Raw genomic sequence first — 13,611 nt, 5'->3', positions numbered from 1 at the left:
TTAACAATGTTCTGGAGGCAGATGAAAAATTAATAATTAAAAAGACATGCCTGAGCTTGATACGGTAGTTTTACCTGGTAAGTCAAAAATACCTGTATTTATATTATAGATTACATTTATAAGGAGATATATGAGTGCATATGACATACATGCACACACAGTATTCAGGAAAGACGATTATTGATTAGAATAGGGAAAACAAGATTAGCAAGATGTCAAAAGGTTATCAACAGTAACAATTTCCTCTCTCTTATTCCAAACTGTTAAAACACTTGAGTTACAAATCTGCATTGGTTAAGGGAGGCAAAGGAATTTTTGGAGTTACCAACCTGGCATGCCTTGGCCGAAGCAAATTCTAAACGGGGGCTTTGAGTGACTGCAGTCACACTCACCTGTCTTCCACGTGCTGGTGTAAATGTGGCCTCTCCATCGTGTGGAGATAAAGGGAATCGGTTGTCTTAATCTGACATGCTTGTATACTCAGATACTTGAATATGTGCACTTTGCCCTTTGTGCAAATCTACGGAGAAATTAATAATACATATTTGTTTTCCAATGGCCAAACAAAATGTAAACACTAGGCCTGTGACTCTGTATATTTTCATTTCTGTGTTTTCATTTTAAGTAACACTTCAACAATACACACCAAATTTGAGAATTTAAATCTCCAAAATTTACATTTTAATCTCCAAAATATATAAGTATTTAGGCAATTATGTCTTCTAGATTCTACTTGGAATAGAAAGCCATCCTAACAGAAATGTGTCAAAGTCTAAACAGTGTAAAAAAGTAGAGAAGCCGAATCCCTGACAGAGTAACATTCCAATTCTGGAAGCATACGATTTGTTCGCACACAGTTTAACAGCTGAACTTGGAACTTCTCTCTAAATAACCGATAGTGTGTGAAATGTTTAAACCCCGTTTCTCAGCTCACGTGAAAGTGAGGAATATATTACTCCACTGATAAGCCATACACCCCATGAAGGAGTTTCCAATGCGTGTCCAAATGCTAAGCCACTCAAACTTTTAATTCTACGATTGCAGTGATCAGAACAGGGAGTCAAAGGCCGGTAAACAGACTCAATGTAGCAGAAGACACCTCCCTGTGGTCGGATTCACCCACGGTTTCATCTTTCAGAGGTTGTGATCATGTCCAAACCAATATTAATTCAGCAGAACATCCAAGGCCCAGCTCTGCTGGGAGTTGCCCACACGCTACTGAGAGTACGCCCCTCTGGGGGGGGGCAGCTCTGCCGTCATCCCTCACCTGCGCTGGAGGAGACTGCAAAGGGTTGTTCTCAAGCAGTAACACTTGCAGCTGTTTCATCTCTCTAAAACAAATGGGAATCACGAGCACTTTATTGCAGGAAAAGTCAAACTTTACCAAGGGAAGATCTACTAGTTCTAAAGAACAGGGAAAAGAAAAAAGAGAAAAAAAAAAAGAAAAAGAAAAAGAACAAATTCAGAAAGCAACAAGATTATGTGGCTAAACATTCAAAAACTCATTCTCTGCTTACCAGGAAAAACATCAATTAGCATGATCAAAGCAAGTTATGTGCCAGGAATATGTGGTATGCGTATAAAATATTTTACTAAAGGGGAGGGGGAAATCTTTCATCGGGAGGGCAATAATTTTAAATTGTTGTGAGTTCTGACAAGAGCTAGAAACACTCTTGACATTTACAATATCTATTGTTTAGAAAGGCCTTTCTTCCAGCAAAACAATCACATAAGCCATACCACATAGGACATGTTTATGTTTTAACTTCAATTGTGAGCTGATGAACAATGAGCTAATCATAAAATATTCTTATCTAGTCAACGTATCTGGTTACAAGAAATATGTTCATGGTTTTTAAAATTTCACGTTAAGAACTAAATGCTATCTAATTCGGAATGTTGCTGTGGACCCTGTAATCCTGATTTGATGAGGCTCAATTCTACTGCTTTTTCACCGTCTTCTGCAACTCCACAAACAAGACAGAACATTATATTTAGCTTAAAGTCCCCACCCAAGGGCATAGTAAACACTCAGTAATTTCAAGCATTCCAACCGACATTGGCAGCTGCAAGGAACAAAGTCAAATATGTTCCATGGAGCAAAGGGGCTGAGCAACACCAGACATGTAGGGTGACACAGGGCAAAGCGCTAAGATCTGTGCGTCAAACACTTGGGTGGGTTCATGTCAGAAGGGTCCACAGCGTTTATTACAGGATGTGGGAAAGGGTGAAATACAGCGCTTTCGAAGACACAAGGAGCTCCAAAGCGGAGGACAGGCAGGCATGATATAAAGGGACCCACAGGGAGAATTCCCACAGTTCCTCCCCTCCCCCTCGTATGCCTGAGGGTTGTCACTGGACTCGCTGTGCTACTTCAGGTTCCACAAACAAAGATGCTCTTAGCAACCGGTATCTCTTCTCCTGTTCACCTGGCTCTGGGCCTCTGGGTGTGTAAGGGACTTTCCTTGTTTCATGCCTTAGTGAGTTAATTCGTATTTAAAAAATGGAGTCAAGCGGACTCAAGTGCTGGAAGAGAGGCCAAAGAGCATCCAATTTGGCAGGTCCCAAGCTCAGCTCTGTGTCAACTGACCTGAGTAGTTCACTGCCCAAACCCAGTCCCCACCCTCCGCCCCCAAGAGCAGGGCAGATGACATGTCCAGCTCCCTGCTCCTCTCGGACGCTGCCCTGATGAAGGCTCTGCGAGCGGCGGCAGGTGAAGGAGAGAGGGAGGAAGGGAACCCGGACGACAGCATGGAATCAAGAAAATCGAAGGAAAAGGGAAAGTAAGATCCCTCTCACTTCGTAGTTTGTTTCTAAAACAGGACTAAGGCTTAGAGGGATTTATATAGGAGAGGGAGATCTCCTTGCGCTAACCCTTAGTGATATTAATCCATCTCCGAGACTGTTAATTTTATTCACCAAACTTAGGTTGGCGAATTCGTGGTATGGCCGTCCATACCAAAATTTAACTGGACTCCAGATCTTTAGCAAGTCTTTGCTGCTAAAAATGAAGACCTTTATGCAAGACTGAGGGTTAGTTCCTGGCAGTCGTACCAGGAAGGGGAGGAGAGGCAACTTAAATAAGGTAAATAAAGTAAGAATGGTTTTTATAATGACTATTCTTGTTAATTGCAGTTTGGGACACAATTACCATCTTAGTTTGGGAAAACGAGAGCCTGGCAGTTTCACAACAAGAAAATGGGGTGGGGTTGGGGGTGGGGGATGGTGATGATAACTCCAGCCCAGGAATGGTGAAAAGAAACAGGGCAGGAAAAGGGAGAAGAAAAAGAAAATCCAAGGGATCTTCTGTTGCAAAGAAGGTCAATGACTGGCTCCTTTAATCTTAACTCTGTCCATTCTGGTCCTAGAAAAAACAAAATATGGTCTCCTCATTGCAGTATTTATAGTAAAACCACCACAAAATTGATATGGGTAATTAGGCCACAGACTTGTTCTCCCTTCTCAGATTGAAAGCATATGGGGAGGGGTACTCACAGAGGAAAAACAAGTAAATATGGAAAGTCTTCAAATTCACTGCCTGAAAGCACTATCAATACTCTTTTGTTAATAGAGTTCTCTAGAGTGAAGCAAAAAAGAAACTTGATATTCAGGAAGTTATGTTTAAAAAAAAGAGAGATTTTTCTAGTAAACTGAAGTTTTAGTTTTGAATATATTTTTAAAATATTAAACCTGGGAAAACACAATTATAAAAAGGATAGAAATGGTGTGACTGATCTTTTCAAGAGAAAGGAATGCTCTTAAGGTAAGAGGGTAGGGAGTGCTGAGAGCAAAGAAAAACCTCGGTTTGCAGACACAACGTTGACACATTTCTAAATATTATAGGCATCGGTGAAATGACTCTACTACATTTTTCCTTTGAAAATGAGAGTTTGATGATCTGTAATGATTTTTCAATGATTAGCATGAGGGCTACAATTAGAGGCTAGTTTTCTTTAATGTCACAAAAGGTTTAAATGCTTACACATGTGTAGTTAGTAAGAGTGTTTCCCTTTGTGCTTGCTCAAACCAAGAAAAACCATTTCCATACAAAAGGGGCTAGCCAATGACAGAATGAAAAAAACCAGTTTTCATACCAAATTATCTCAAGTAATAAATTAATACATCCTTGTGCCAAAAGAGTTTCTAATTCAACTTCTTTAAAAGGCAGGTCAGTGCAGGAAAAGCGACGGATGGCAGGTAGCCACTCAAACCTCCCATCTATAAAGCACACCGCATTTTATAAAGTTCTTTCCTTTCCATGAGCTTCATCTGCTTGCCTTCAGGCCAAAGATCAAGATGCAGGAAGAGAATAATAAAAGTCAGGCAGTTCTTGACTAGCTGCCGTTCTATCACATTAACCAACTGCTTTCGTTCTTGTTTCCAAATACGTGCTTTTGCTCTGAGGTATAATTTTAAATATATATTTGAAACCCGGTATGCCTGGTGGCCTTAAATGAAACTGAAAGAAATCAATGCAATCTTTGGAAATGAGAAAACGTGTTTGGGAAAGCATTCAATATTTTATGGCTCATCAACTCATTCTGATGCAAGTCTGAACAAGAATCCCCAAAATAGGCAATTCAGATCCACCACCATCTACAAAGCTGCTAGTCAAGGTTCTGAAGGGTGCACACTTTCTGAAGAAATGCATCTTTCTCTCTGAACTCAGAGACGAAGTATCGGAGCAATGTACTGTAGAAGCCCACAGATGCAGGGAAGAGTCTGCCTGAGGTTGGCTCCAGTCTCACTGCTGAGGTTCTGGAGGATCCTTCCTTCTAGCCTTTGGGAGACTCACCAAAACTACCAGTGACATTCGTCCAAGGACCACTCAGCAGGGCTAGTACCCTCACCTGAAGCATAGGGGGTGGCTCCCAACCAGGGTGACCAGGTGTCCAAAGCCAGAAGTCCTAAAAGCTGGGGCTACAAGACCAAGCACATCACCTACAGTGTTAGCTCGATGTTCCAGAACATCACACATCCATACCAAAACAATTCATGCCGCCTTGGGTTATGAGTTGAATCGTGTGTCCCCAGTTTTCCTACGTTGTTGGAGTCCTAACTCCCAGGACCTCAGAATGTGACTGTGTCTGGAGATAAGGCCTTCAAAGGAGTCATCAGGTTAAAAGGAGTAATTTGCGTGGGCCCTAACCCAATACGATTGTTATAAGAAGAGAAGGTTAGGACAAAGACACAGAAGGAAGATGCTGTGAGGACAGAGGGAGAAGCAAGCCATCTGTAAGCCGAGGACAGAAGCCTCAGAAGACACCTTGGTCTTAGATTCCTGCCTCCAGAATTGTGAGAAAATAAATTTCTGATGTTCAAGCCACTCAATCTGTAATACTTTGTTACGTGAGCCCGAACAAACCAACATGCACACACAGCCTTAAACAGGAGAATGATCGCATTGACGTACTCCTTGAGGAAAATTAAAAGTTGAATATTAACTTTTTGTTAACTGCATGTGAAATTTATATATTCATATTCATACAATTAATTAATAATTAATATCATTAGGCATACACAAACATGACTAGACAAACTACCTTCTTCACATAAGTGAACAAAAAGCAATAAAAAAAAAAGCATCTCCTGGTTTATTGCTTTTTACCTTGTGGTAAAACTTTAAGGTAATTTCTTCTGACATTCAGTTCCCGTAGAGATTTCAACTGACCTATCTGCTGGGGCAAGGCCGTGATCTCGTTGCAGCTGACATCCTGCACCAAAAGCAAAGGCAGAAATGATAAACACCCTTTTCCAGGAAATCAAACATTTCATGTGAAGGCTTCTTAAGGAATTTACATATGAGGACAACTATTCAAGTACCTTTTTATCTTGGTCAGTACATCCCTGGAGAAGTAAGGCTTAGCACAGAACAGAAAAAGAAAGTGTACCATTTTGAATATCCTCTGAGCAGAAAAAAAGAGGAGAAAGGAAGGATGTGTGAAGTATTTGGGCTATTCTGAGGGCCTTGTGTCTGCTGTGCTCATGGGCTTCAACCTCATAATTCTCATGACGGACACATGAGGCAGCATTCACAGCTTAACATTTACAGTCAGAAAAACGAGGCTCACAGAGGTTATGTCAGGCATCCAAGGCAGTCAACACTTAGAACGAGTGCCCGCCTACTGTTAAGCCACCATCCCACAGTGCCTTGAAATAGAAGGTTACATATCCTACTTACCGAACACATTTTACAGTGAGAAACTGTGACTATTAATGCATCTTTTGGATGCACTATTTAGATAAAATGGAGCTCTTACTGGAAGGCTGGGAACTTGATGGACCTAAAAACCTTTAAGTACATTTTACAATCAAGACTGTGGGGCATGTGGATGTCCTCTTTTTTTATACTGAAACTCTAATATCCCATTGATCGTTGATTGGAACCACCTCTCGACACAGGCAAAATGAAAGTTACGACATTTACAATCTGCTTATTCTCTCCCTCCATCCCACTCTTCCTCCTTCTCTGGAAGCTCTGCTCTGTTCTTCCCCACCTCATCCCAGCTACTCTCCAGTCCAGAGCCACACTCCCTCTCCTGGGACACTATAATGGTCTCTTTGATGGGTTCCTTACATCGGTCTGCTGCCCAGACCCATCTTTCCCAAAGCTACCAGAGTGTGCATTTCACTATGTCATTTACCAGCTCAGACATTTGCAACAGCTCCTGTGAAACCCACCAAACTCCGCGGCAGGGCCCAGCAGCCACGGTTCAGGTCTACTTCTCCAGCACCATCCGTCTGAAAGCCTTCCCTTGCATCCTCAAGCCATAGCCTTACCAATTGCTGTCACCAGCGCAATGCCCTGGTATTTCACAGTCCCAAACCTGGTCAGGCTCCTCCCTGTCTGGTGTGCCATTTCCTAATATTGTCCTCTTGTCCCACCTATATCTTCCAAGATTAATTCAAGGATCACTCCTCTCTGAGACCTCTTACCACCCCTCCACCCCCGCCAAACTAACACCCAGGCAGAATGACCACTATTTCCTCTGTGGCCCTATGCATAATCTATCACTGTATTCATATGCTCACACATTTGCCTTCTCTTATGAACCTGTGAGATCCTAGAGGGAAGATACTGGGTCTTATTCACTCCATCTTCCTGGTGCCAAGCAGAATGCCAGGTATGAAGTAATGGATCAATAAATATTGGACGAAATTTCTAAAGTCCATTTCTGTTGACACTCTCACTCTGCCTCACGGCTGGAACCCTGGGGTGCTCCAACATAAGACACTGATCCTTTGCAGGTCCTGCTTGAAAGGGAAGAATCACAGATATACTTGGGCTAGGTTTGATCCCATTGAGACTGAGTCTTTAAATTCCCCCACATCACTTCTGAACCTACCACCCACCCCCTTCACAAGGCAGCAAAGCAGTTTCACATTCACTCAGAGGAGAACTCACCATCGACCCAATCCCAGCAACCCCTGGGCTCCATGTAAGAGCAGGACTGTGCAGGACAAAGGGGATTGCTGGCCTCTTATCCCTTCTCATCTGAAAATCCTCAGGTGACCTGCCAATCTGGAAGGTCACAAGGCTGCCAACTGAGGACTAAAACCACTCTGGCTACCGGGAAGGAAGAAGCCCTCCGCAGAGACTGAGTCTACTACACAGCTCGATCAGCCGCGGTGCTGCTCCGAGCTCCACGTCTGACCCAGGCAAGGCAGCGTGTGACAGGCTCACAGCGTTGGGTGTGCAAAGGCGTCACCCCCAGGCTGGCTGTGGATGCAGCCCTCCTAGCCCAGAAAAGTCACATGGAATTCCATGAAAAACATCCCTAGTGTTTAAAAACAAAAACCCATGAGTACATCTGCAGAGAAATAAGAGTCGGAGGAAGGAATTACAGAATTAAAAAGTCCAGAGATGTGTTCTGTCACTGAGCCTCTCATGGAGTCAGTAAATAATTCTGTGTCTCTGCATATACTTCCATACACCAGAAGGAGAAAGTGAAATGCTACCTTTTCCCGACGATGACGGCATCTGATCAGTCACAGATACCCACAACCAAATCTTTTCAAAAGAAACCTTTATCTTTCTGTCAGCCAAGTCACAGATAAGCAAGAGGTGCCATTCTATTCTCTTTGAGAAGAGCCCTCACATAAAGGGTACACAGGTAAGTGCTAGCAATGTATGACAGTGAATCATTCTATGAACTCGCAGGCAGGCACAGTCACACTGGTGATGGCTGGCGGGAGGGAGGGGTCGTGAGGGAAGAAACAGTGGGAATTTTCCATCTCTCTAGAAAAGTTATGTTACTGACATCTATAGTAAGTTTTTATAAGTCTGTGAAGGAGCACATGAGAAAGACCCTTTTTGCAGTTTATGGTAATCAAATTTTTTTATACGAAACTGACAATTTTCAGAAGTTTCAAGAACAGAATTTTTTTTTAAAAGATTTTATTTATTTATTTGACAGAGAGACACAGGGAGAGAGGGAACACAAGCAAGGGGAGTGGAAGAGGGAGAAGCAAGCTTCCTACCAAGCAGGGAGCCCCATGCAGGGCTGGATCCCAGGATCCTGGCTGGGCTCATGACCTGAGCCAAAGGCAGATGCTTAATGACTGAGCCACCCAGGCACCCCAAAAGGACAGAATTCCTTAAAACATCATTCTTTTATTATTTACTTTGAAGGGGGAGGGGCAGCGGGAGAATCCCAAGCAGACTCCCTGTTGAGCACGGAGCCTGACACGGGGCTCGATCCCAAGACCTGGAGACCACAACCTGAGCCTAAATCAAGATTCAGATACTCAACCAATGTGCCGTGCAGGTGCTCCCCAAAAATCGCTCTTTAAAAAAATAGAGGGTAGAGGGAAACAGATAACAGATATATTTAGGCAATTTACGGCCTAAAGGGCGCCTGGGTGGCTCAGTGGGTTAAGCCGCTGCCTTCAGCTCAGGTCATGATCCCAGGGACCTGGGATCGAGTCCCGCATCGGGCTCTCTGCTCAGCAGGGAGCCTGCTTCCCTCTCTCTCTCTGCCTGCCTCTCTGCCTACTTGTGATCTCTGTCAAATAAATAAATAAAATCTTTAAAAAAAAAAAAAAAAAAAAAAAAAAAAAAAATTTACGGCCTAAAGTCTCATTCAGTCTTATCCTATTTTGGGGGGGGGGGGGGTACTGTATTCACCTTGCATTTTGTTGGTTACCCTCTGGTTAGCCAGAAAGGGTATGCTTGTTTCCCTAAATATAAGGTAGGTTTTTTTTTTTTTTCTAACATGCATTTCTTTTTTTTTTTTTTAAAGATTTTTTATTTATTTATTTGACAGAGATCACAAGTAGGCAGAGAGGCAGGCAGAGAGAGAGAGAGAGAGAGAGGAGGAAGCAGGCTCCCCGCTGAGCAGAGAGCCCGATGCAGGACTCGATCCCAGGACCCTGAGATCATGACCTGAGCCGAAGGCAGCGGCTTAACCCACTGAGCCACCCAGGCGCCCTCTAACATGCATTTCTAACATAATGGCTTTATTAAGGAAAACCAAGCTCCTTCAGCTATATTTAAATGCTTACTTACTAGTAAAGAAAGCCGTTACCCAATTCACACTTAAAATAAAAACAAAAAACATAATGATAAAGAGTTTTTCCTTCTGACCTACAGGATAGGACATCTGTAGACAATTAGAAACACAAAGTCCAATTGTCCATTTACATTTAGAAGGGTGTATAGTGAGGGTCAAATTATTTTAATAGTACTCTGCTGTCAGTAATTTCCTGTCCTGCCAAAATAATGAGGGGGGAAATGCCCAGGCAGATTTATCATGAAAGCAAGGTAAAGACTTTTCACTATTGTATAAACAATATTGTAGAAACTATGCAAAACTCTATTGCCCCCCAGTTACTGAAACTTGCTAAATTTTAAAGAGCTATGAATTTCATCACAAAAATAAAAAAATCCATGTCTTAATTAGCTGGGGAATGAGGAGTAGGAAAGAGAGGATAATACTCTAAATGTTCTAGGTAAGATGTTTCAGTTCAGAACATGAAAAAATAATATTCTTAGAATGGTCTGGTTCTCTAGTACATGTCTGTCCACATTTAGCCTAAGGTATGTTTTTTAAAATGTGGAGTTCATTTTAAAAAGATAACATTTAGGAAAGTAAATTTAATAAATAAATAACACCAACGCCTCCTACTTTAGTGAGAATTTGCCAAGCTATGAATTCCAGATTCAGTGGCTTCTTAGAAGGGCCAAATGAATCCCTTCTGAATTTTCTATTAGCCCCTAAGCTATAACTCAGAAATACTTATTACAAGCTTCAGTGAATCAGATTATCATATATTTACCATTATAATATTACAAATGTTTTCAGCGAATCAGATTATCATATATTTACCATTATAATATTGCAAATGTATAGGCAAGCCAAAAAGAAATCATAAGGATGTCATAAATATTGACTAATTCTATTCTTTTTTATACAGAAATGAATCTAATTATTAAATGTTAACATAAATACTCATACTTCAGTTTTTATGGCCAGTCTAATTTAGTCATTGAGATAAAAAAAACAAAATGGAGAATTTTAACTATGACTTAAATATACTTTTTCTCACTGGTTTAATCAACATGTTTTTGGGTAACCGAAGGAAAAACTTCAGAGTCATTTCATACCAGCTCTTCCAAGCAATAAAGGAAATATCTAGAAGTCTTTAATGCACATTGGAAACTAATATATTTTTGTTATTAAGTGCTAGTTGTCAATTTACCCTTCAGGATGCAAAAATGACAAGGATTTAAAACATCAGATTAATTTGGATTATTAAACTAGGTAATGTTCACTTTCAGAAAATAACACTAAAAAAAAAAAGAAGAAAAAAAATGTTTTTTTTAAGGAGTAACCTCTAATGAAAACCAACACAACTGCTACATACTGGGTCAAGATGGTCTTGGTTAGAAAAGATATCCAGTGAGACTGGGCCACCCTGTGGAAAAGCACATGGTATTCTCATGAGCTACCTTGCTCTGACTCTCTGGCTTTCAAAAACCTAGTATGGTTATAAAACTGCTGAAGTCATATTTTTGTAATCAATGTAACTCTTTATTTAACTGAAGGAAATGCAAACATTCTGACAGGAAATTCAAGCTATTAGCTCCCATCATGGGATCATGTTGTTTTGGGGGGGAATGTCTGTTGTATGATTCACTGTGTAACTTAAGGTAAATGTCTTAACCTCTCTGTGCCTATGTAAAAAGAAGTGGCAAAGATTTAAAAAATCCAAATTTCCTTGCAATACTAAGAAAATGCATTTATCACAACAGAAATAATGAAGAGTTTTTGAAAGATAGATACTTAACTCCCTTAGGAATAATGTCAATTTAGATTTCTTAGCAATCAGAAACCTCAATGCTTGTAGCCAGAACTTTTTTTTTTTTTTTTTAAAGAAAAATCAATATGTTCATTTAAACTCAAGACTTTCTCAAGAAACCACTGGTATGATAAATTACCACCTCTCAATGCTTACTGGAAGCCTCCTTCCATATAAAACTCTATTTCACACCCTTTCATATACCCACAAACATCTGTCCCACCCCATTGCTCTTCAACAGAATGGATCTTACACAAGCCAGGGATTTCTAACTGTCACACAGAAACTGGAGACATTAGAAGGCATCTCCAGAGACTGCAAGTGGAAAAATGATTATGGCAAACACAGGAATTTATGTCTCCCCTACACCTAGCTCAGAGACTGGAATGCTATGGATGGAAATGAAGAAGGGATTTTCCTCAGAAGCAGGCCAGTACACCCTGTGTCTATAATCAATCCTTGAATTCAAACTCCCCACACAAATAAACATTTCATGAAAAGAGAATAAAAATGAGATGTCTCATCCCAGTAAATGCACCTTTCTATCAGTTATTACTTGTGTCAGACCCCGTTAGCTCCTCAGTGGTCAGAGTAGGTTTCTGGATCATGGATACTATGTTCACTTATATGGAGGTAAAAGCCGGAAGCCATAATTTTCACTGCCTGAGTTGGGTAAAGACAAATGGAAAGAAACCACATGACGGCTAGAGCATCCCTGGACCCCAGGATGTCAGCTTGCACAGAGAACCATGAGGAAACTCACCTTCACTGTGCTCTAACTCAGTGTGCTTGTCTTCACAGCTGTCTGGAAATTATAACATAGGCCATTCACCCAGCATCTCTTACCAAATATTCAACATGCCTTTTCCTTCAGGCATGGTTTGACAGTAAAGGAACCATGTCTCCAAATGTTAATGTGGTTTTGATGAGTAAAGCAAGGTTTAGTCAATACCAGAATGTTCTACTGACCTTCCCGACTGCCTTTAGTTCCTCCATGAGGAAACTTCCACAGAGACACTGCCCCTATTTTTGTAACATTCATTCTCTGGTTCACTTTTGGCTGTTTGTGCTCTGCCCCAACTTTAATGGGAAAACCACTGCAAGGTGAACCAGGAACTCGACAAAGAAAACATGAGACTTGTCATCTAGAAGAAGATCTAGCAAGCACAGCTGTGTGGCGCTGTTCAAAGGGTTGGGGCTTTCATCATACAGAACTGGTTTTCATCCCAGCTCCACCACTCCATAGTCCCACAGCTTTGGGAAATTCTGAAACTCAAACTTATCTACAGAATGTAGACACGGTATCTACATTGCTGAGTCACTGTCAAGATTATATAAAATACTCCAAGTAATTTACCTAGTAGAATGCTGAGCATATAATAGGTGCTCAGTAAATACCAGGGCTTTTTCTCTTTCTCTTACAGAAAGAATACTCAGATACAAAGACTTAAAAAGCAACATATAGATTACAGCTACAGCTCTGAGAGTACAAGAGGGACAGAAGTAATTCAAAGTGGCTAAGAGACTTGGAAAGATCTAGATCATTCCCATCAGCAATGACCCTAGAGGGGTTAGCGCCACAGTGCCAGGATTCCTTAGATTCTCTTGCATCTGAAACAACATGGAACTAACTCTCTGCTGTCCTCTCGTTGATTCAAAAAGGGACATCTCCATAGGTATTTCTTAATGGCTTCTTCATGGAAGGAAGATCAACTTTGTTCTCTGCATAATCTCAGATGGCTGGATGAGACAGTCACTGCATGGCAATGCTTTTTGTTTTATTTTCAGATAACTGTGATATATTTAAGATGATAAGATGGCGTTTTCCAATTTTAGTTCCTCTTAAAAATTAGAGAGGACTCCCCCTTTCTTGCAGAGAGCTACAGTTTTTTTTGTTTTTGTTTTTCTGACCGATGAGGACTCTGCAATACTCCCACTTGGAAGAGGAAAGGGTTTACGACTCCATTTAGTATATTCTTCAAGTCTGATGTGCAATTTAAAAATATTTCTTCCAAAAAAGCTAAACAATGCTGAGAGCCTGATAAGCAGAGTGATTTTATCAGCACTTAATTGCCTTCAGGTACTCTGAATCCTTGGGTGGGGGAAGGGAGCTGACTCCCAAATTTTTTGAGTTGGTTACCATGTAACTATAAAACAAAAGCCCCAGAAGCAAGTCTAGAATTACTTGAGACTCTCCAGGGAATTTCTTTCCAAATGATAACTAAAAATCATTTGACATGGTTACCTGTAGTAGCACTATTTTTTTCAAGATTTTATTTATTTATTTGACAGAGAGAGACACAGCAAGAG

General features: G+C 41.0%; 1 protein-coding gene and 1 long non-coding RNA gene across 5 annotated transcripts in view; one reads left to right on the top strand and one right to left on the bottom strand.

The window, feature by feature from the left end:
* The window catches only part of LRCH1 (leucine rich repeats and calponin homology domain containing 1), a 201,253-nt gene that overhangs the window by 62,531 nt on the left and 125,111 nt on the right, over positions 1-13,611 (bottom strand). For all 4 annotated transcript variants that reach the window (XM_059144225.1, XM_059144227.1, XM_059144226.1 and 1 more), the window contains exons 4-6: positions 5,609-5,714; positions 1,268-1,404; positions 393-520 (exon numbers count right to left, since the gene is read on the bottom strand). In XM_059144225.1, coding sequence (XP_059000208.1) covers positions 393-520; positions 1,268-1,404; positions 5,609-5,714 — 371 coding nt within the window. The remainder of the gene's footprint in view (positions 1-392; positions 521-1,267; positions 1,405-5,608; positions 5,715-13,611) is intronic.
* On the top strand, positions 2,361-5,326 carry LOC131813764 (uncharacterized). The gene is made up of 2 exons (XR_009346957.1): positions 2,361-2,783; positions 4,165-5,326. It is a non-coding gene; the product is annotated as an uncharacterized LOC131813764 (long non-coding RNA).

This window comes from Mustela lutreola, chromosome 13 (assembly GCF_030435805.1).
Source record: "Mustela lutreola isolate mMusLut2 chromosome 13, mMusLut2.pri, whole genome shotgun sequence".
Lineage (NCBI taxonomy): Eukaryota > Metazoa > Chordata > Mammalia > Carnivora > Mustelidae > Mustela > Mustela lutreola.
Note: the sequence above shows the minus strand (reverse complement) of the source record. Positions and strands in the feature narration are given on the sequence as shown.